Genomic DNA, 24,440 nt, shown 5'->3' on the forward strand with positions numbered 1-24,440 from the left:
TTCTACACAACAACAGATGCTTCGGAGCAACTTGCAGGTTGGGAGCAAACGGAGAGTTTTGGAGGAAACATGGTGGAGCCTCAGGCAGGAGGTTAATGATGTGGAGGGTGAACGGAACGAAGAAGACACAATCCTCTCCGCAGCTTTGAAGCAAGAGAATATTTGCTCCCAAAATATGTAAACAAGAGCTTTAAATTCTAAGTATAACAAAGTTTAATGAGCAGAGGGCGGGGATCGGAAATGCTGCGGCTGTTTGGGAATGTGTACGGAATCACCTGGTAATCATTTTAGGAAAACATTCACCGGTGCCAAGTGATGTGGTTCCCACCTCATCTCGAGACCTGTAACCAAAAACAAGAGGGTTTAAGGTGAGAGGCAGGAGACGTGAGGGGCACGGCTCCTCATCTGAAGACCACAGTCAGTACAGACAGTAAGAACGTCTCCACCCAAACGACCTCAAGGATGCATACTTAGCCCACAGCTCTACACGCTTTAGACCCAGGACCATGCGGATTAGGCACAATTCATATCCCATCCATCTACAAATTTGCTGATGGCACAATGGTCAAAGGCAGAATCACAGACATCGATGAAGAGGAGGGAGATAGATCAGCTCGTTCAATGGCAACACAACAACAACCGCACTCTCAATGTTAGCAAATTTAAGGAATTGATTCGTACAGGGGAGCACTCAGTAGTGACCGGTACAGGAGTTCCCCAGTAGTGACCGGTACAGGGGAGCACTCAGTAGTGACCGGTACAGGAGTTCCCCAGTAGTGAACAGTACAGGGGAGAACTCAGTAGTGACTGGTACAGAAGTTCCCCAGTAGTGACCGGTATAGGGGAGCACTCAGTAGTGACTGGTACAGAAGTTCCCCAGTAGTGACCGGTACAGGGGAGTGCTCAGTAGTGACCGGTACAGGGGAGCACTCAGTAGTGACTGGTACAGAAGTTCCCCAGTAGTGACCGGTATAGGGGAGCACTCAGTAGTGACTGGTACAGAAGTTCCCCAGTAGTGACCGGTACAGGGGAGTGCTCAGTAGTGACCGGTACAGGGGAGCACTCAGTAGTGACTGGTAAAGGAGTTCCCCAGTACTGACCGGTACAGGGGAGCACTCAGTAGTGACCGGTACAGGAGTTCCCCAGTAGTGACCGGTACAGGGGAGCGCTCAGTAGTGACCGGTACAGGAGTTCCCCAGTAGTGACCGGTACAGGGGAGCACTCAGTAGTGACCGGTACAGGAGTTCCCCAGTAGTGACTGGTACAGGGGAGCACTCAGTAGTGACTGGTACAGGAGTTCCCCAGTAGTGACCGGTACAGGGGAGCACTCAGTAGTGACTGGTACAGGAGTTCCCCAGTAGTGACCAGTACAGGGGAGCACTCAGTAGTGACTGGTACAGGGATTTTCTCAGTAGTGACCGGTACAGGATTCCCCAGGTGTGACCGGTAAAGGGGATCACTCAGTAGTGACCAGTACAGGAGTTCCCGAATAGTGACCAGTACAGGGGATCACCCAGTAGTGAGCTGTACAGGGATTCCCCAGTAGTGACTGGTACAGGGGATCACTCAGTAGTGACCAGTTCAGGGGTTCCCCAGTAGTGACCAGTATAGGGGATCACTTAGTAGTGACCGGTACAGGGGTTCCCCAGTAGTGACCAGTACAGGGGTTTATTTGCTGTTGACCACCCCTCTATTTCCTGCTTTACTGTGTGTTATTGTGTGGGGACTGTTTACCTTGGCAAAATCTTTGTTGTTTCCCTTCACGTCAGATCCCGAGCCTGACCAGCAGTGATATTTATTTATTTTTGCTCAACACTGTTTTGCTTTGTTCCAGAAAGTTCTGACAAAACAACAACTCCATGTCACCAGCTGAATCACACATATGCCGATGAGCTCATTGAACAAAATTCATGCAATCCAAGTTCCGATGTCCGCAAAATGCCCGAATGTGAGGGGTTCTGGTGGGTGGAGAGAAATGGAGACAAGGGAGGGGGTCAGGAATGTGGAAAAGACAAGGAGTCTTAACTATGCAGAGCGAGAGGGGGTGGGGAATGTTGAGGTGGTGGTGGAGTGGATTAATGGTGTTCTCGTGTGTGGGGAATTGGTTGTTGGGGTACTGGGGTGCAGGGGATGGGTTGTTGGGGTACTGTGCTGTGGAGAATGGGTTGTTGGGGTACTGGGGTGTGGAGGGATGGGTTGTTGGGGTTCTGGGGTATGGGGAATGGGTTGTTGTGGTACTGGGATGAGGGGGATGGGTTTTTAGGGTACTGGGGAGTGGGGGACAGATCAATGGGGGACTGGAGTGTGGGGGACAGGTTATAGGAGTACTGGGGAGTGTGGGATGGGTTGTTGGGGAACAGGGATGTAGGGGATATGTTGTTGGGGTTCTGGGGTGTGGGGGAAGGGTTGTTGGTGTACTGGGGTGTGGAGGATTGGTTGTTGAGGTACTGAGGTGTAAGGGATGGGTTGTTGGGGTACTGGGGTGTGGATAATGGGTTTTTGGGTTCTGGGGTGAGGGGGATGGGTTGTTTTGGTACTGGGGTATGGGGTGTAGCGGATGGGTTGTTGGGGTACTGGTGTGTGGAGAATTGTTTGTTGGGAAACTGGAGTGTGTGGGATGGATTGTTGGGGTTCTGGGGTGTGGGGAATTGTTTGTTGAGGTACTGGGGTGTGTGGGATGGGTTGCTGGGGTACCGAGGTGTGGGGGATGGGCTGTTGGGGCTCTGGGGAATAGACAATGTGTTCATGGGGTACTGGGGTGTGGGGGACGAGATGTTGGAGTATTGGGGTGTGGAGAATGGGTTCTTGGGGGACTGGGGTGTGTGGGATGGGTTGTTGGAGTATTGGGGTGTGGAGAATGGGTTCTTGGGGGACTGGGGTGTGTGGGATGGGTTGTTGGGGTACTGGGGTGTAGGGGATGGGTTGTTGGGGACTGGGGTGTGAGGATGGGTTATTGAAGTACTGGGGTGTGGGGGGTGGGTTATTGGGGGACTGGCATGTAGGGGATGGGTTGTTGGGGTACTGGAGTGTGGAGAATGGGTTGTTGGGGTACTGGGGTGTGTGGGATAGGTTGATGAGGTTATGGGGTATGGGGAATGGGATTTTGGGTTACTGGGGTGTGGGAGATGGGTTGTTGGGGTACTAGCGTGTGTTGGACGAGTTATTGGGGGACTGGAGTGTGGGGGATGGTTATAGGAGTACTAGGGTGTGGGAAATGGATTGTTGGAGTGTAGGGGATGGGTTGTTGGGGTACTGGGGTGTGGCATATGGGTTGTTGGGGTACTGGGGTGTTGAGAATTGTTTGTTGGGATACTGGAGTGTGGGGATGTGTTATTGGGGTACTGGGGTGTGGTGGATGCGTTGTTGGGGTACTGGGGTGTGCGGAATGGGTTGTTGGGGTACTGAGGTGTGGGGGGTGGGCTGTTGGGGTTCTAGGGTATGGAGAATGTGTTGATGGGGTACTGGTGTGTGGGGGCAGGATGTTGAAGTACTGGGGTGTGGAGAATGGGTTTTTGGAGGATTGGGGTGTGTGGGATGGGTTGGGGTACCAGGGTGCAGTTGATGTGCTGTTGTGTGGGGGATGGGTTATTGGAGGACTAGGGTGTGAGGACGGGTTATTGGAGTTCTGGGGTGTGGGGGATGGGTTGTTGGGGTACTGGAGTGTGGAGAATGGATTGTTGGGGTACTGGGGTGTGTAGAATTGTTTGTTGTGGTACTGGAGTGTGGGGAATTGGTTTTTAGGGTACTGGGGTGTGGGGAATGGGTTGTTGGGGTATTGGGTGTGGATTATTGGGGTACTGGGGTGTGGAGAATGGGTTGTTGGAGTACTAAGTGTGGTGGATGGGGTATTGGGGTACTGGGGTGTGCGGAATGGGTTGTTGGGGTACTGAGGTGTGGGGGATGGGCTGTTGGGGTTCTGGGGTATGGAGAATGTGTTGATGGGGTACTGGTGTGTGGGGGCAGGATGTTGAAGTACTGGGGTGTGGAGAATGGATTTTTTGGGGAATGGGGTGTGTGGGATGGGTTGTTGGGGTACTAGGGTGCAGTTGATGTGCTGTTGGAGATCTGGGGTGTGGGGGATGGGTTATTGGAGGACTAGGTGTGAGGATGGGTTATTGGAGTTCTGGCGTGTGAGGGTGGGTTGTTGGGGTACTGGAGTGTGGAGAATGGGTTGTTGGGGTACTGGGGTGTGTAGAATTGTTTGTTGGGGTACTGGAGTGTGGGGAATTGGTTTTTAGGGTACTTGGGTGTGGGGAATGGGTTGTTGGGGTATTGGGTGTGGATTATTGGGGTACTGGGGTGTGGAGAATGGGTTGTTGGAGTACTGGGTGTGGTGGATGGGGTATTGGGGTTCTGGGGTGTGGGGGATTGGTTATTGGTATCCTGAGGTATGGGGGACGGGTTGTTGGGGTTCTGGTGTGTGTGGATATGTTATTGGGGTACTGAGGTTTGGGGATGGGTTGTTGGGGTACTGGAGTGTGGGAATGGGCTGTTGGGGTACTGGGGTGTTGTGGATGGGTTGTTGGGGGTACTGGTGTATGTAGAGTGGGTTGTTTGCGTGCAGGGGTGTGGATGATGGGTTGTTGGGGTACACAAGTGTGGGGGATGGGTTGTTGGGGTTCTTGGATATGGAGAATGAGTTGTTGGTGTTCTGGGGAATGGGTAGTTCGGGTACTGGTGTGTGGGTGATGGATTGTTGGGATACTGGGGTGTGGAGGATGGGTTATTGGGGTACTGGGATGAGTAGAGTGGGTTGTTGGGGTACTGGGGAGTGTGGGATGGGTTGTTGGGGTACTGGGGTGTGGGGGATTTGTTTTTGGGGACTGGCATGTGGAGAAAAGGTTGTTGGGGTACTGAGATGTAGAGGATAGGTTGTTGGTGTACTGGGTGTGGAGAATGGGTGTTGGGGTTCTGTGGTGTATGGGATGGTCTTTTGGGGTACTGGGGTATGGAGAATGGGTTGTTGGACTACTAGGGTGTGGTGGATGGGTTATTGGGGTACTGGGGTTTGGGGGATGGGTTGTTGAGCTACTGGGGTGTAGGTGATGGGTGGTTGGTGTACTGGGGTGTTGGGAATGGGTTGTTGGGGTACTGGGGTGTGGGTGATGGGTTATTGGGGTGTGGGTGATGGATTTTTGGGGTATTGGGGTGTAGGGGATGGATTGTTTGGGTACTGGAGTGTGGGGGATGGTTTGTTGGTGTTCTGGGGAATGGGTTGTTGGGATACTGGGGTGTAGGGGTGGGTTTTTGGGGTATTGGGATGGGTTGTTTGGGTTCTGGGGTATGGAGAGTGGTTTGTTGGGGTACTGGGGATTGGTTGGGGTACTGGAGTGTGGAGAATGGGTTGTTGGAGTACTGGGGTGTGGGGGATGTGTTGTTGGGGTACTGGGGTGTGGGGGATGGGTTGTGGTTCTGGGCTGTGGGGGATATGTTGTTGGGGTATTGGGGTGTGGGGGATGTGTTGTTCAGGTACTGGGGTGTGGGGGATGTGTTATTGGGGTACTGGGGTGTGGGGATGTGTTATTAGGGTACTGGGGTGTGGAGAATGGGTTGTTGGCTGGTGAGCCTGACATCAGCAGTAGGTAAATTATTGGAAGGAGTTCTGAGAGATATAGGTATTTGGACAGCCATGGGCTGGTTAAGGAATGTCAGCATGGCTGTGTGTGTGGTAGGTTGAGTTTAACAAATCTTGGACAATATTTTGAGGAAGTTACCAGGAAGGTTGATGAAGGAAAAGGTGTGGTTGTTGTCTACATGAACAAGGCCTTTGACAAGGTCCCATATAGGAGGTTAGTTCAGAAGGTTAAGACACTAGGTATCCATGGAGAGGTAGTGAACTGGATTCAGAATTCACTGTGTTGGAGAAAACAGTCTCAATGGAAGCCCTACACTGCACTCTCCCCCCCCCCCCACTCTCCACTCTGGGGGGGTGGGGGTCACAGCACATTTTAGTAAAAGTCATTTGAGTAAATGTAGTCAATAGAAGTATGGAAGAAACCAAAGCTGGACTGCTTCAAATGCCAGGGAGTAGTGGGTGATGCTTCTCAGACTGGAGGCCTGTGACTAGTGGTGGACCTCAGGGATTGGTGCTGGGACCATTGTTGTTTGTTGTATATATCAGTGATCTGGATGATAATGTGGTCAATTGGATCAGCAAGTGTGCAGATGACACTAAGATTGGACGTGTTGTGGACAGCGAAGAAGGTTTTCAAAACTTGTAGACGGATCTGGACCAAATGGCAGAATGGGCCAGTAAATGGTAGATTGAATTTAAGTGTGAGGTGATGCATTTTGAAGGGTAAATCACGAAAGGACGGACACAGTAAATGGACGGGCACCGAGGAGTGCGGAGGAGCAGAGAGACCTGGGGATACAGGTACATTGTTCCCTGAACATGGCATCGCAGGTGGACAGGGATGTAAAGAAAGCTTTTGGTATCTTGGCTTTGATAAATCAAAATATTGAGTATATAAGTCGGGATGTTATGTTGATGTTGTTTAAGATGTTGGTGAGGCCAAATTTGGAATATTGTGTGCAGCTCTGGTCACCAACTACAGGAAGGATATCAATAAGATAGAAAGAGTGCAGAGAAGATTTACTGGGATGCTGCCTGGAATTCAGGAACTGAGTTACAGGGAAAGGTTCAACTGGTTAGGACTTTATTCCCTGGAGCGTAGAAGAATGAGGGGAGATTGATTGAGGTTTATAAGATTATGAGGGGAATAGACAGAGTGGATGCAGGTAATTTGTGGATATTAGTTGATATATACATTGTCTTGTGTATTTTGTTTTGAAAAGTAGAATTTGAAACTAGATGCTTTTCGTCTTTTCTCAACTGACGTGTATTGTAAGTTTTATTTGATTTTTTTAGTATTGGACAGTAAGTAGGAGAGGTGGTGGACCAGAATTCACAACTAGGAAGTGGCATTCCCAATGTCTGGGAATGGAAGATCTGACCTCATGGTCCAGAGAAAGATGTTCCCAATGTCTGGGGATGGAAGAGCTGAACTCATGGTCCAGGGAAAGATGTTCCCAATGTCTGGGGATGGAAGAGCTGAGCTCATGGTCCAAGGAACAGGGATTCCCCCAGGGATGGAGGACCAAAATCCATGATCCAGGGTACAACATTCCCAATAAGGACCAGAGGTCATGGTCTCAGAAACGACATTCCCAATGTCTGGGGATGGAGGAGCTAAGATCATGGCATCAGGAACAACGTTTCCAAAATCCGGAGATGGAGAAGTCAATTTAGGATCAACCAGATTAGATTGAAACGAGGTGGTTACTTCTTCCAGAGTGCGGTGAACTTGTGGCATTCTCTACCACTGATCATTAGAACCCACATCATTGCATATGGCCTTACAGTCATGTGCTGCCTGGAACTGGCCCTTCGCCCCATCTCCTCCATGGTGCCCAACTTACTTACCTGATCTAGTCTGGATCAAGGGTGACATCTGCTGGTCCAGGTGATGACATCACCACCTCCTCCTGCTCCACATGATTACATCACTGATTCCTACTGGTTCAGGTGAGGATATCACCATGTCCTGCTGGTTCAGGTGAGGATATCACTACCTCCAGCTGACCCAGAAGTGTTGCCCTGGTCCAGGTGTTGAAGTTTCCTTCGTGGTGGAGAATAGTTGCCATTGGCTTTGGAATGTCTCTGGACTGAGGCAATAATGGGGAGCAAGAGTGAGTGAAGATTGGTAGGAATGGAGAGAAAGGCTAAATGCTCCCTGGTGACAGGTCTGTGGGGATGGTCACATTTTACTGGGGTTGTGTCCAAAAGCACCCAATGGGTCAGCACCTGGATTCATGTGTGGACCAAACCAGGCCTCCCCTTTCACCTACTTTCCAGTTCCATCACATGACGGATGTCCTTATTCTGGTCCCATCCTGTCCCTATCTTCCCGTCTCCCCATCCCTGTCTCCCCATCCCATTCCTGTCTCCCTGCCCAATCATCCCCTTCTCCCCATCCTGCCACCCCGTCCCATACCCCCTGTCCCCATCTTCCCTACTTACCCGTCTCCCCATCCCACCCTACCCCACCCCAACTCTCTGTCCCTCCCACCTTGCCCCATCTCATTCTCATCTCCCATCACCCCCCATCTCCCCATCCCCGTCTCCCCTGTCCCCAACTCCCCTGTCTCCCCATCTCCCCCTCCCTGCCTCCCCAATCCCATTTTCATTCCCACACCGATTCATTCAGTGACCCATCAAACTCACTGTGAACATGTTGACCACAGACTATTCAACACCTCCTTCCTCCACCCCTCTCATGAACACAGCACCTCAGGCCCATTGCCCCAACCCTTCCTCAATCATAACCCCCCACAAATCCCCTTCACCCCCTTAACCCCCCACACACAAACCCCCTTCACCCCCCACACCCCCTTTGCTCAGCAGGTTGGGAGGTATCTGTGGAGAGAGAGAGAAAAACATAATGCTTCTGTTGACACAGGAGAGATGCAGATGTTGGAATATGAAGCAAACGCACGCTCCGGCGAAGGAACTTAGCAGGGTCAACCAGCATCCGTGGGAATGAATGAAAGATTGATGTTTTAGGCTGGAACCCTTCGTCAAGACAAAATTAATCATTCAGGTCAATTCCAATGAAATGTTTTGACTTGAAACGTCCAATCCAGAGGTCTTGAGCATGACCATCTTGGGTGGGAAGCTCACTTGTGAAGGAGAAGAGTCGTTGCCTCACAGCCCCAGGTTCAATCCTGACATTGGGTGCTGACGGTGTGGAGTTTGTGGTGCGGGTCCTCCCATGTCCCAAAGTTTGGTGGGTTAATGGGGTGGTTTAGGTTACCCCTTGGTGTGAGGGACAGTTTTGGAATCTGAGAGACAAGGTTAAATATTAGCTGTAGGGGAAATGCCATCACACTGGAACAGGGACAGAGAAGATTCATGAGAAGGTTGCCGGGACTTGTTGGCTTGAATATGGGACCATATTATAGGAAAACCTCATAATGTGGTGCGAGAGGAACAGCCTGAGTCTCAACTTCGACAAGGCAAAGGAGATGATCATGGACTTCAGTGAACTCTGTACCATAACCCACCATCCACTACACATCAACAACTCTGTAGTGGAAAGCACCAAGTTCCTTGGAGTTCACTTAACTCATGACCTATCGTGGACACTCAACATCTCCTCACTTGTTAGGAAGGCACAACAGCACCTGATCTTCCTGAGAAGACTGAAGCGGGCAAGGTTACCAGCCACCATTTTGTCTATAGAAATGGATCGGAGGACAATTCTCAGACCATAAGAGCAGCAGAGAGGATCACTGGAAGCTCCTCCACCCCATTGATGTGATCAACTGGGATCATTGTCTGAAGAGGGTGCACAAAAATCATTCAGACCTCCTTTCACCCTGCTCACAGCATCTTTCAGCTACTCCCGGATGAGATACAGGAGGATCAGACCCAGAACCACCAGGCTAAGGGACAGCTTCCTCCCACGGGCAGTGAGAACACTGAACGGCCAAAATAATATTTATTTATTTTTATAGATATAACCAGATGACAGTTTACGGCGTGGAAACAGGCCATGTCGGCCCTTCGAGTCCACACTGGTTCACTAGAACAACTCCACTAGCTCAACCCTCCCGCTCTCCTCCCATAACCCTCCAACCCCCTCACCTCAATGTACACATCCAACCTTCTCCTAAATGACAGAAGGGACCCTGCTGCAACTATCTCTTTTGGAAGATCATTCCATTCTGACACCACTCACTGAGTGAAGCATCCTCTATTATTTCTCCTAAAGTTTTTCCCCTTTACCCTTTATTCATGCCCTCTTGTTCCAACCTCCCCTGCCCTCAGGGGAAAGAGTGTTTATGTCGTCTATCTATTCCTTTCATAATTTTAAATACCTCTATCTAGTCCCCTCTCAGTCGTCTACGTTCCAAAGAATAAAGTCCCAGTCTCCTTAATCTCTCCCTGTAATCCAGATGCTGTAACCCAGGCAACATCCTTGTAAACCTTCTCTGCACCCTCTCCACCTTATCTATATCCTTTCTATAATTTGGAGACCAGAACTGAGCACAATACTCCAAACCTGGCCTCACCAATGCCTTAAACTGCCACAGCATCATTTCCCAGCTCCTATACTCTATACTATAATTTATGAAGGCCAGCATACCTTATGCCATCTTAACCACCCTGTCTACTTGGGAATCCACCTTCAGTGAACTCTGTACCATAACCCCCAGGTCCCTCTGCTCCTCTACGTGCCTCAATGTCCTCCCCTTAACTGTATATGTCCTATTCTGGTTATTTTTACCGAAATGCAACACCTCACACTTGTCTACATTGAATTCCATCTGCCATCTTTCAACCCACTCTTCCAAACTAACTAAATCCTTCTGTAATCCAAGAAAACCTACCTCACTATCCACCACTCCCCTTATTTTCGTATCATCCACATATTTGCTTACCCAGTTAACCACACCGTCCTCTACAGTACTCGTCCTGCATATGTATGGTTTGTCAGTATGTGCGTTAGTCTGGTTGTGTGTCTGCGGGATTTGCACCGAGGACCAGAGAAACTTTTGGGCTTGAGTCCTTCATCAAATACCGAGCAGGTTTAATGGAGGCAGTGAAGTCAACGTTCATCGGCTGGAGGGGGCCCAGATGGAAAATAAGGTGTTGTTTCTCCAATCTGCAGGTGATCAGGGTGGGACAGTACACGAGGCCATGGACAGACATGTGAGTGTGGGAGTGTGACCTGGAATTGAAATAGTTGGCCACTGGGAGGTCGCTGTGGTTGCGAACAGAGCAGAGGGTGCTGAGTGAAGCGATCTCCCAGTCTGCGACCGGTCTCTCTGAGGTAGAGAAGACCACAAAGGGAGCACCGACTGCAGTAAATCAGTCCTCTGGATGTACAAGTGAAGTGTTGCTTTATGTGAAAGGCCTGTTTCGGGCCCTGGACTGTAGTGAGGGAGGAAGGTGTGGGTGCATGTTTTGCACCTCCTGTGGGCACAGGGGAAGGTGCCGGGAGTGCAATGTGTGGGGAGGGATGAGTGCACGTGGGAATTGCAGAGAGAGCGGTCCCTGTGGAAGACTGAGGGGGGAGGAGAGGGGAAGATGTGTCTGGTGGTGGGATCCTGTAGAAAGTGCTGGAGATTCTGGCGGATAATGTGTTGGATGTGGAGGCTGGTGGGGTGGTAGGTGAGGATGGGGGATTCTATGTTTGTTGCATCTGTGGGCGGGGGGGGGAGGGCAGATGAGGGTGAAGTGGAGGAGATGTGGGTGAGGGCTGAGTTTAGTGATGGAGGTGAAACCATGTTTGTGGAAGAAGACAGACATTTCAGAAGCTCTGGACTGAAAGACCTCATCTTGGGAACAGATGCAGCAGCGACAGAGAAATTGAGAGAAGGGGATGGAATCCTTGCAGGAGGCAGGATGTGAGGAAGTGTAGTCCAGGTCGTTGTGGGTGTTGGAGGGTTTATAGTATATGTCAGTGGAAAGCTGGTCCCCGGAATGGAGAGAGATCCAGGAAGGGGAGAGTGTTATCGGAGATGGACCAGGTGAGGTTTAGATCAGGGTGGAAGTTGGATGCGGTGGATGAAGTTGACAAGATCATCGTGGGTGCCTGAGGCAGCCCTGATGTAGTCATCGATATACCAGAGGAAGAGTGGAGGGGGGGGGGGTCTTGCCTGTGTAGGCTTGCAGCATGGATTAGACTACAACACCCACTAATGGGCAGGTGTAGCTGGGACCCATGCGGGTTCCCATTGGCTTCTCCTTTAATTTAGAGGAAATGGGATGAGTTGAAGGAGTTGTTGAGGGTGAGGACAAGTTCTGCCAGTCATTGGAGGCTGGTGGTAGAAGGTGACTGGTCGGGTCTCTGGTCCAGGAAGAAGTGAGGTGCTTTCAGACCTTCTGTGTCGGGGATAGAGGTACAAAGGGATTAGACATCCATCGTGAAGATGAAATGATCAAGTTCGGGGAATCTGAAGTCATTAAGTAGATGGAGGGCATGTGAGGTGGGGAGGGATTGGACCAGGGAAGAAAGGATAAAGTCAAGGGAAGATGAAACTAATTTGGTGGGACAGGAACAGGCAGTAACAATGGGTCTGTCTGGATAGTTGAGTTTGTGTATTGTGACAGATTATGTTGTGTTTGTATCGTATATAGATATGCTTTTGGGAGATAAATTGAGGCAGGCTTTTTAGTGTAGGTCACATAAAAACATTTCAAAGTAGATCTCATTTAACATACTGGAGCTCTGCTCAAGCGAGACAGGGTGGCTCCTTGGGGCCTTGGCAAAAAACTTTGGGGAGTGCCCAAGAGACATCACTAATGGATTGTTATTTTGAAAAGCAACAGATGAAAGAGATCAGAGGAGTAGTTGGGAGCTGCAGGCTGTCTGGAAGTGCAGCTTGCTGTTCTAAGAGGGTCATGTGGTTTTTGCAAGCAGAGAGAGTTGAACAGCTTTTTCTCTGAGAGAGAGAGAGAGAGAGAGAGAGATAGATATCAGTTCTGCAGTTTTACAGTCAGCATCAGCTGGACTGGAACGGGACAAGCTGGCAAGCTTGTGGAAAACCCCATTTTGCAGATGGGTTGTGAGTGATTAGTTCAGCCTGGTCAAAGCCCTTGTGATCCATACAAGAGGAGAGGACTGGCTGCCTAATGTTTCACTTGAAATCATAGAAACAAAAAGGAATTCTGTGGTGACCTGAAAGAGGTTATCATTTGGAAATCCCTGAGGGGGCAAGTTTCTTCAGCACGACACTGAAGTGGCTGATTAAAAGGGTTCAGTTTGTGTCCAAGAACAACAAATTTCTCTCTGAAAACCAACAAGAACCTTCCTGATCGGTAACCATTTACCTTTCATGCACCAAAGCCTGGTGAACTTCATCAATGTTACATTCTGTGCACAGTCTAAGAATTGCCTGCAACCAGTGAATTTGGAGGAATGAGAAGTGAGATTGGACTGTGAACCAAAGACCTTTTCGAAATTTATACACACATTACATACACACGTGCTTAGAATTAGAAGGGGGTTAAGTTAGGTTAAGTAAGTTAATAGTGATAAATTAAAGTTTGAGTCTGTTTTCATGTTTAAAGATAATTAAAAGCAACTTTTGTTTCAGTAACCATTTGTCTTGGTGAATATCTATTGCTGCTGGGTTTTGGGATCCTCTGGGCTCGTAACAGTATCTTGGGTAGAAGGTATTAACAGGGTAGGTGGCCGTGGAGGGGAGGTGACCAGATATGATGAGGTTGGAGATGGTTTTGGAGACACGGGCTTGATGTGCAGTGTTGGGGTCCATGGGAGGGGTTGAAAGGAAGAGGTGTATGAGAGCTGTCGACTGGCCTCGGCAAGACAGAGGTCAGCGTGTCAGACCACAACTGCCCCACCCTTGTTTGCAGATTTGATGGTGAGGTTGGGATTGTTGCAGAGAGAGCGTTCTGAGGAAGTGAGGTTGGAATACGAGAGGGGGGTGGTGAAGTTGAGACAGTTGATGTCTCGGCAGCAGGTGGAAATAGAAAGGCCCAGAGCAGGCAGCTGGTGTCGGTTCTGTCTCTCTGCCTTTGCCCCATAAAGGACATAGTTTGACCTGTTGAGCTTCTCCACCATTTTGTGATTTTACTTCAACCCCAGGGTCTGCAGAATTTTGTGATTTACTATGTGCTGAGTGTACGTGTGTGCACTGTGGTCCGGAGAAACGCTGTTTCGCCTGGTTGTACATGAACGGTCTGATGATAATAAACTTGAACTTTTCTTGTTGAAGACAGAGGGGAGAATCCATTTAAGCATGAGGGGTTCTTTCTTTGGCTTGGCTTCGCGGACGAAGATTTATGGAGGGGTAATGTCCACGTCAGCTGCAGGCTCGTTTGTGGCTGACATGTCCGATGTGGGACAGGCAGACACGGTTGCAGCGGTTGCAAGGGAAAATTGGTGGGTTGGGGTTGGGTGTTGGGTTTTTCCTCCTTTGTCTTTTGCCAGTGAGGTGGGCTCTGCGGTCTTCTTCAAAGGAGGTTGCTGCATGAGGGGTATAGATAAGGTAAATGGTCATAGCTTTTCCCCAGGGCAGGGGAGTCTAAAACCAGAGGGCATTGGTTTAAGAGAAAAGAGAGATTTAAAAGGAACCTTCACACAGAAGGAGGTGGAGAGGAACTAGTAGAAGGGGAAAGAACTGTGAGATTTCAACGACATTTGGACAGGCACATGGATAGGAAAAATTCAGAGAGATACGGGATGAACACAGGCAGATGGGATGAGCAGGGTCAGCAAGAACAAGTTGGGCTGAAGGGCCTGTTTACATGCTGTAAAGAGTAAATCATCAGGGGAATGTAATTGCTCTGCAAAGTATGGGCTGAAATGACCTATTCAATGTGAGGAAATGTGGACGTTGCCCAATTCTCCCTCCCCCCTCGCATCCTTCTTCCAAAAAGGTGTTCCTCATTTAAGAAAGGATGTGCTGACGTTAGAGAAGGTTCAGAGGAGGTTCACAAGGATGATTCCAGGAAATGAAAACGTTATCGTATGAGGAATTTTTGACAGCTCTTGGCCCATACCCATTGGAATTTAGGAGAATGAGGGGAGGATCTCGCTGAAACATTTCAAAAAGCATGGACAGTGTTGATGTAGAAAGGTTGTTTCCCACGGTGGGAGAGTCCAGGACAAGAAGACACAACTTCAGGATTGAAGGATGTCCACTTAGATGGTGAATCTGTGGAATTTGTTGCCACAGATGGTTATGGAGGCTGGGTCATTGGGTGTATTTAAGGCAGAGATTGATAGGTTCTTCATTAACCAGGGCATCAAAAGTTATGGGGAGAAGGCCAGGCAGTGGAGCAGAATGGGTTAATTGATCAACATGATTAAATTCTGAGACAGACTTGATGGGCTGAATGGCCTATTTCGGTTCCTATGTCTATTGGTGTTAATGGTAAGGAGCTACTGATTATTGGCCTCTCCACCTCCTGCACCTTTGTTCTGTCCAGGTCCCTGTAGGCTACACATCAGTTCACCTCCTGCCTCCTCCAAAGACATCTGGAGTCTGGCCCAAACAGCCCTCACACCGGACAATGCCCGGCCTGGCAACATCCTGGGTTGTCTCCTCTGTACTCCTGCGCCTTACATCCTGGGCCAGCTGAGAGGAGAGGGGAACAAAGGCTGCTGGGAGAAAGAGGTGGTCAGCAGTGTCTGATCAAACACAGCGTGTTGTTCCACACATGGGCTCCTGCGGCTGGGGCACTGTGTGTCAGACAGCATTCGAGATCAACACCTCTCCCGTCATCAAAAGGTAGAGATAACAGCCTGGATCACATTGCAGTATCAGTGATGCCACAGTCCAGCCTCTGTTTACATTCAGAGGTTGTTCGCTTTCATAGCTGATCTTTCACAGGAAGCGGCACTGGAGAGAGTTCAGTCACACGGTGATGAGGTCACTATCAAGGGGACACAGAGTGATAGGGTCCTGGTGATAGGGACATGCCTGTCTCCCAGATTTCCGACCCAGCTTCAGAACTACTCCTTGTACAGGGGCTGCTGGAAGTAGGAATGGCCTCTGGCCACCAGTCTGGGTTAACTGATGGAAAGTTGATATGTGGCCAGCTTTCAGCACTGTGCGAGCTTGGGGTCATGTCAGATACTGACCGTCCCCTGCCTGCAATCTGGATGTGGGCCCAGCCTCTTGGACACTGGACCTCAGGTGGGCCAGCCAATCAAACGTCTACAAGCACACTGCGAGAAGTATACTGACCGGTTGCATCACAGCCTACTCTGGACATCCAAGTGCCCAGGAACACAGCCAGGTCCATCTCACTCTCCAACTTCCATTAAGAAGGCAGCTGACACCATAAATAATCCACCCCCCCCACCCCCCCCACCTTGGTCACAACCTCTTCTCACTGCTCCCTTCAGGCAGAAGGTACAGAAGCCTAAAGACCAGGATCAGGAACAGTTTCTTTCCAACAGCTTCTTGAACCTCCCCTTGTCACACTAATCAGGGACTGCTCCAACACCACAAAAGGATTATGCACTAGTTTGCACTTGGATTACTGTGAAAATTTATTACCGGTATCTATTTTTGATATTTATTTCCCTTTGAATGAAGTTTTAGTATTATTGCTTTTCTTTGTAAGTACCCGTTTGGCTGAGGCAATAAGAATTTCAGGCATTTGTACATTGAATAATGTCTATGACAATAAAATATCATCTGATCTTCCAATTACAATTAATGACTGCATTCTGCTCACGAGACTCTGCCCCATTGAAACTCTTGGGTTCAAAGTACTGCAGATACTGTAAATCTGAACTAAAAACAGAAAACACCATGTCAGTCAGCATCCATGAAGAGAGAAGGTTCATTGACCTGAATTGTTTGCTCAATTTCTCACTTCAGTCGCTGCTTGGCCTGCCATGTACTCCCAGCCCTTACTGATTTTACCTGAGCCTGCGGCTGAGGGACCGACGCAAGCTGCTGGTGACTTACCCACACCAGGCTGTGGGCTGATGGGAACCAGGTATCGGAACCGGGATTCGAGAGGGTGCTGAGGGCACAAAGGGCCTAGGGAACTGAAGGCTTCCTGTTCATGTTGGAGGTTTGGATCCAACAGGAGGCCGTGCAGCTGCAGAGGCTGCGGGAGCGCTGGAAGCGAATCCACTGACACTCAGTTACTCCGAAAGGACTCACTTTTGCTTCTCTTTCTCCTATTGTTAGAGACGCCGGGCAATACTCATGGCAACTCTTTGTTTGCCATACAGCAGACCAATGTTGAAGTATCATGTATATTAGATTTTATGTATTATTACATGACAATAAAGGAACATCTGGATCTCTCTGTCCACCCTGTAGAAGCGTCAGGACCTCTCCGTTGGATCAAGCTTCAGCTCAGTGACACCGCTCTCTTGACTGGTGGCTCTGTCTCGTCTTATCACATCTTTGGAAATCTGCAGGGGTCATCTACTGCATTCAGCGCTCCCATTGCAGTCTTCTCTCCTCTCCATCCATGAGGCCTCCCTCACCTATCTATCCCTGTCTCATTTCCTCTCTCTTTACTCTCTGCCTCCCTTACCCCAGCTCTGCATTCGTCAAGCCACCCCCCACCCCCCCCAGTCAATTCTCACCTTTCCTCTGTCCAATTAACACTATTTGCCTGTTGGTCTTCTCTCTTCCCCTTTAATTCAGGCACCTGCCTGCTTTTATTCATACCATGAAGAAGGGCTGTGGCCCGAAACATTGGTTATATATCTTTACCTCCTATGGATGCTGCGAGACCTGCTGAGTTTCTCCACCATCTCCATGTTTTTACCACTCTGAAGTCTCCTGGACAATCGGCACCGTGCAAAACTCAGGAAATCCCATGGCTCTTTGGAGCATCAGAGGCTGAAGGTGGAGAACTGATAGAAGTTTATAAAATGATGAGAAGTGATGGTACTGTAGACAGTCCGTCAGCGGCATGGGTTCACAGGCTGGAAGGGCCTGTCACCGTGCTGTATGTCTAAATTTAATTTAAATTTACAGTCAGAATCTTTCTCCCAGATTAAAGACGTCAAGCACTAGAGGACATGTTTAAGGTGAGTTGATGTGCGGGTGCCTGGAATGGGCTGAAAGGGGTAAGTGGTGGAAGCAGATACAATGAGAGTGTTTAAGAGGCTTTTGGATAGACCCTTGAAAATGCAGCAGACGGAGGGATAGGGATCACGTTCAGGCAGCAAAAGACCTGTTCCTGTGCTCTACTGTTCTATGTTCTAGAACAGGGATGGGCAACCTTTTACCACGCGATGGTGTGTCAGTGGTTGAACAGCGGGCCGCACTGATGCAAACATCAATTTTAAAAAAATTTAAAATCCACTCATTCACTTAAAGATACATGCATTCACATTACCATATTTACATATGCATAAATTAACTAAAGTAGACATATATTGAAAAATCTACACTCAATAATGCACCACTTACATCCATACATCCTGTTCTCCGATCGGGATTTCAGAACTCTTATCACATTACCTCATGGGACCACGGTCTTATCTGTGGTCGACGTTACCCAAATGGATGGTAAGTGGCACATGCCTGTAGTTGTATTGTTGGGTCAGGTGCACATGATACTTTTGCATTGGGTTGCAGTTTGGATAAATTTGGATACCAGCCAGTGGTCCGTAGGCTGCCCACCTCTGTTCTAGAAACTTCTGAGAGGTCAGGAACAAAACAAGATTCAAGATTCCTTTATTGTAATAAAACAGGGGTAATATTACACGAAATTGATTTTAGGCAAAGATTTGCCATCAGTAGAAATTGCCAGGCATCAAATGTGAGTCCTCCCAGTCACTGAGTGTCTGTGGATTCCCCTCCGGCCCTCCCGTAGCTGCACAGACTCCTTCCTGTTCAATCCAGATCCAAACCTCCGACATGATCAAGAAACCTTCAGTGCCTCCGGCACCACCTTACATCTATGTACTGATAGCTGGTAGCCTTCAGTCAGTCTCAAGCCGGCCTCCAGCAGTCCACAGCCCGGTGTGAGTCCCTCAACCACAAGTCGCCTGCAGCCCGCATGGGTTCCAGGCCTCAAGTCACCAACAGCCTGTGTGTTCTTCAGCTGTAGAGCCCCTCACTGCTTTGCTTCCTTGGTCACTGCCCCGTAGAGACATCTTCTCTGCTTCATCTTCTCAAATAGGGGGTGGTCTCCCCATTTTATGGGGCCCTGCATCAATCCTCTGCTTCCCTGGAATCTGCAACCCCTTGCGGCCGCTGCCAAGCTCAGGCTCCGCAATCTTGGGCCCAGACCCCGCGGTTGCAGGATTTTAAAATAAAGCACTGCCAGCTCCTTTTCCAAGCCGTTTAAGCCTGTGCAGTGCCATTGGTTGTTAGACGGGCAGTAGGACCCTGAGGAGGAGCGCTATGTTTCCTCTCCCTGGGGCCACACTAGTGGCAGTGATGGCCATTTGTTCTACATCGCTGGCCAAGTCTACCTTGAAGCAGAAAGCTCCTGTACTCAGGATTTGAATCAAGTTCACCTGCTGGCAATCTCAACTTCAACAATATCACTTGTTTAAAATCACAGAGAAGTAACTGTCTTTAAGAGAACTTTTTTAATTATTAAATTGCTCCAGAAGTTGGGAGATCCTGTCACCAATTGCCCTGACAAATTGAAGCTTCATCCACAGCCAAGAGAGCAATACGCCACCCTGATACTCCGTCAAGAGGACGACACAAGACATTTGGAATCCCGCAGCCGGGGTATGATCCTGTCATGGAACCACATGAAAGCAAAATTCACACCGGCTGTTTTTGGGATGCACTCGTTGAAAACAAAGGTCTGCCAGTCCTTCAGAGGGATGTGAACCACTTCGATGAGCTCTCCTTCTTCAGGTATCCCACCATCCGTTCCCACATGCATGTCATCCGAAACCTCCACATAAAACATGGTGTGCTTGGATCCCGTCACCCCAACACCCGACCTGCGGGAGAAAAGGAGACGGATCATGAGGGAGAGGAGGGGAGAGGAAGAGGGGGGAAAGAGGGAGGGGAGGGGAAGGATGGGGAAGACAAAGAGGGGGAGCAAGAGGGAAGGAGGTGAGAGAAAGAGAGAGGGAGTAGGGAGGGGGTGAGGGAGGAAAAGGGAGAGAGTGACAGAGGGAAGGGGAGAGGGAGAGAGAGTGTGGAGGGGAGAGGGAGAAGGGGAAGATGAAGGGAAAGAAGGGGAGAAGGGAGGGAGAGAGTGAGAGGGTGGCAGAGAGAGGAAGGGAAGAGACAGGAGGGAAAAGAGGGAGAAATAGAGAGGGAGATTAAATAGCCATGTGAGTAAGTAATTGAGTGAGAGACAATGATGGAGAGAGGCAGAGGATAGAAGGAAATCGAAAACTAGATAGGCAGACATGGATGCACCTGGGTTCAAATCCCGTGCTGTCTGCAAGGAGTTTGTATGTTCTCCCATGTCTATGTGGATTTCCTCTGGATGCTTCAGTTTCCTCCCAGCCTCCAAAACATACAGGGTCTGTAGATTAATTGGGTGTAATTGGGCAGCATGGGCTTGTGGGCCGAAAGGCCTGTTACAGTGATATATGTCCAATTTTTAAAAATCTAACATTTAAAAAAAGGCCTGGCAGTGGAGCTGAGTGGGAAAACGGACCACCTCATGATTAAATGTCAGGGAAGACTTGATGGGCTGAATGGCCTATTTCTGCTCCTCTGCCTTACAGTCTTATTAGGGTAATAGAAAGTGACACAGCATGGAAACAGGCCCCTCGGGGCCTGTAAACAAGAGGCCAACCTGAGCTCGTTTGCCTGCATTCTGCCTAAATTCCTCCAAACCTTTTCTACCCACGTCCCTGCCCAATTAACTTTTAAATGTCACAAACTGTATCTCCTCCACCACTTCCTCTGGCAGCTCGTTCCAGAAACTCACCTCCTTCTGTGTGGGGAAAAAAGTTGCTCCTCAGGTCCCCTTTAAATACCCCCCCCACCTTAAGAAATTCTTGCTATCTTTTGCCTCACTGTATGGGGGTTCATATCAGATCCCTGGTCGTGTGATCTTCTCACTGACGGAGAGCGACGAGATTGGCCAACAGTTCCATCGACACTGGGGCAGAGGAAGAACAAAATATGGCTTCTTATCCTTCAGTTCCCATCACCCCTCACTCTGGTAAAGGACGGCCGCAAGTGTTTGCACAGAGGATGGAGGGGAGTCAGAGTTAATTTTGCACTGATCAGGTTAAGGCACGCTTTTGATGTGTGGGAGGAAGGTAATTTGGCGGGCTCAGGAATGAATGGGTTAGACTAGCGTATGCCTTGACCACCTGCTGGGGGAACAGGGTGTACTGATGCACAGGAGGAGGTGGACACTTCAGTAGAAAACAGATCGTGTATCAACAATATCAACAAGGAGAGAGAGACAGATAAAAGAGTAAGAGACAGAAAGAGTGAGGGTGACAGAGGAAGAGAGATAAAAGGGTGTGTGTGAGAGAGAGAGAGAGAGAGAGAGAGAGAGAGAGAGAGAGAGAGAGAGAGAAAGTCAGGAGACAAAGGGTGAGACAAAAATACCCAAAGAAGACAGAATGAGATGAGAATTGGGGAAAGAAACAGAGAGACTTGTAGAAAGTGTGTGGTAGAGAGGGGAGAGGGGAGAGAACAGGAATGAAAGTGACTCAGAAAGATGGAGGGTCAGAGGGAAAGAAAGTGGGAGAGGGAAATATGGAGAGAGGGACAGAGGGAGGGGTAAAGCAACAGAAAGGGGTACAAGGTCAAAGAGAGGTGTAGGGACAGTGTGACAGAGTATTTAGAGGTGGTTTGGGAGGGATTGTTAGAGCAGCTTGCACACACACATTTTAAAACAGAATATTTGCAGGACTTTTGCAGAATGCTTTTTGCAGGAGGCAACAAAGTATCGACAACAGCTTGCCCGGGAGAGCAGGTGATCTTTGTATATCTATTGCTGCTGGGTTTTGGGGTCCTCAGGACTCCGTAACAACAGGTATTGGTACAGAGCCAGGTTAAAAGGAGAAAGAGAGGGGTATAGGGACAGAGAAGGTCGAGGGACAGAGGGTCTAGGGACAGAGAGGAGGTCTAGGGACAGAGGGAGGTCTAGGGACAGAGAGGGTCGAGGGACAGAGAGGAGTCTAGGGACAGAGGAAGGGTCTAGGGACAGAGAGGGGTCTAGGGACAGAGGGAGAGTGTAGGGACAGAGGGAGGGTCTAGGGACAGAGAGGGTCGAGGGACAGAAGGTCTAGGGACAGAGAGGGTCGAGGGACAGAAGGTCTAGGGACAGAGGGAGAGTCTAGGGACAGAGGGAGAGTCTAGGGACAGAGGGGGGTCTAGGGACAGAGAGGGGGTCTAGGGACAGAGAGGGGGTCTAGGGACAGAGAGGGGGTCTAGGGACAGAGGAAAGGGTATAGGGACAGAGAGGGTCGAGGGACAGAAGGTCCAGGGACAGTCTAGGGACAGAGGAAGGGTCTAGGGACAGAGGGGGGGTCTAGGGACAGAGGGAGAGTCTAGGGACAGAAGGGGGGTCTAGGGACAGAGGAAAGGGTATAGGGACAGAGTACAGGGTCAGAGCGGGTACAGTAACAGAGATAAGGATGACGGATGGAGAAGTTTAGAGATAGAGAGATAAAGAGGGACAAAAGCAGAAGTAGTAGAAGTGAAAGGAAAGAAAGGAGATAGAAAGAAAGTTTAAGGGGCAGAGAGAAAGATAATTCACTGATTAATTATTCCTTCTATATCTGCAAGTAGAAAGTTTGGACACCTGCTCTGGTGAAGCATAATTCACATGAAACAAAGGGAGTTGTTGCCCCACAGAAAGAAAACCAGTAGTTCACACCACAATATATAGGGTGCGTGGTGGGTCGAGTCGGTGGTGGTATCCAGTGTCTATTCCTCAGTGCCTTTCAGTAGAAGCAGCCTGACACGTGAACTCTGGCATGCCCAGATAGTTTGGCACGAGATTGGATTTCCTGACTCCAAATCCCCACTCCTCCCACACCTGTGCCGGGCATATCCGCTCATTCCCCTGCCCTGCCCCACCCACAAGATCTGCTTTCCCGCAGGAAATACTTCTGCAAAGTTTCTAGGTGTGACAGGAGTTGGGAAATTGCTGGAACGGAGAGCTTCTCTGTGAGAAACTTGGCCACGGTTCCCCTCAATTACTCACAACGTTTTCACTGAAGCCTGACAGCTTGGCGATGGTTAACTGCGTCGGCATGTTGCAGCTTGCAGAATGGAGAGCAGTGATTGGAAAGGCTGGCTCTGTGCAGCCCCAGCTCTGGCTCAGGTCAGCAAGGATTCAGACCCACTATTTTTGTATTTAATGTGCAGGTCCGAAGGCTATACGGCAGGCAGGAGGTGGGAGCAATAGAAAGAGGACAGAAGAGATTCACCTGGAATGGAGGGCTGTAGATACCAGGGGAAAATAAGCAGGCTGGGCCTAATCCCATTGGAGCATAGGATTCAGTGGGATTATGGTAGAAGAAGATTTACACCCATGCTGTCCGATCACACCCACATTAATCTACAAACCCCGAATGTTTTGGAGGGTGGGAAGAAACCGGAGCACCCGGAGGAAACTCACGCAGACATAGGAATAATGTATAAACTCGTTTTGGACAGCGCCAGATCTGAACCTGGGTCACTGCCGCTGTAACAGCATTTCGCTAACCATACGGCACTTACCTCAGAGTGTTCTCTGGTTACGGGCAGCGGGGGGGGGGGGTGAACTGAATCCCGTCACAACCTTGGAAATGACACTGTGTAGCCACAGCTTAATAAACAATTTATTTGATTTCTCCTTCCCTACTTCCTCTGCCACTTCTATTGAACCAGGCAATCGTTGAAACTTAATCAATGTACACCAGAAAAATTCTTCACTGGGACCAATTGCTCGATCAGACTCTGCCCTTGGAGATTATGATTCTGTTCCATTATCTCTGAAATCTGGGGAGATTTCTGCCTTCTCCGCTTTTTTCTCCCATCACTTATTCCCGCAAATTCTTCTAAATCCTCCATTTATCAAACTCCCTGCTGGGGTACAACTGGCCTTCCTGTTCATTCAAAACGAAAAACCCGCAGATGCTGAAAATCTGAAATAGAAAGTACCAAAGCCTCTCAGGGAGTCAGGCAGTATCGGTGGAGAGAGAAAACTGGGTGGGCTTTTCAGGCCAATGGTATTTCAATAAAACTTTTTCTCCACAGACCCCACCTGGACAGTTGAGTGCCTCCAACATTTTCCATTACTATATATAATCAAATTAAATCTCCTCTCAAGGATTCCTGTATTTCCAGCAGGTCAGTGTTTCTTCTTAATGACAACATTTGACCTGTGTTGAGCCAAATGCAGTCTCTTTGGCTGTCTGTTAAGTGTTCAGAAAGATCTGTGGCAGGCTCTTAACCATAGCAACAAACTGCATTTGTAGAGTACTTTTAATGTCATAAAACATTGTGAAAATGCAATCAAGCCAATAACTCCAGAGAGTTGTGAACACAACTCAAGCCATCACACAAACCAACCTTCCTGCCATCAGCTCCAACCTCCTGTTGGATTGGACCCAGCCCGCTCATTTTCTCCTGGTATCTACAGCCCTCCATTCCAGGCAACATACAGGTGAATCTCCTCTACCCTCTCTCTAGTTCTCCTATTTCCTGCCTGCCATGTGGCCATCAGACCTGCACACTCTTCTCCTTGCACAGCTAACATGAAGACACAGCAAGCAACTAGAAAGGCCAATAATATGTTGGTCTTTATTACAAGAGAATTTAACTACAGGAATAGAGGGGTCTCTCTGCTGATGTGTAGAATCTTGGTGAAACAACGCCCATGTACACATTAGGTCTTTAAAGATTTTTAACATTTTTAATTTTGTTTAAGCATGGTAGAAGCCAATTCCGGCCATTGAAACCCATGCCACTCAAATTAATCTACAACCCCGTATGTTTTGGAGGGTGGGAGGAAACTGGAGGCCCCAGGGAAAACCCACAGAGAC

General features: G+C 49.2%; 1 protein-coding gene across 12 annotated transcripts in view; it reads right to left on the minus strand.

The window, feature by feature from the left end:
- Window positions 1–222: 222 nt before the first annotated feature.
- Window positions 223–24,440, minus strand: part of nudt14 (nudix (nucleoside diphosphate linked moiety X)-type motif 14) — a 128,894-nt gene continuing 104,676 nt past the window's right edge. For 11 of the 12 annotated variants that reach the window (XM_069915748.1, XM_069915758.1, XM_069915749.1 and 8 more), the window contains one exon: window positions 18,179–19,427. In XM_069915748.1, the coding sequence (XP_069771849.1) occupies window positions 19,166–19,427 (262 nt within the window). In that variant the 3' untranslated portion in view covers window positions 18,179–19,165. Of the gene's footprint in view, window positions 342–18,178; window positions 19,428–24,440 lie in introns of those variants that run through there. The other variant, XM_069915760.1, reaches the window with a different exon arrangement.

The sequence above is a fragment of the Narcine bancroftii genome, chromosome 2, assembly GCF_036971445.1.
Source record: "Narcine bancroftii isolate sNarBan1 chromosome 2, sNarBan1.hap1, whole genome shotgun sequence".
Lineage (NCBI taxonomy): Eukaryota > Metazoa > Chordata > Chondrichthyes > Torpediniformes > Narcinidae > Narcine > Narcine bancroftii.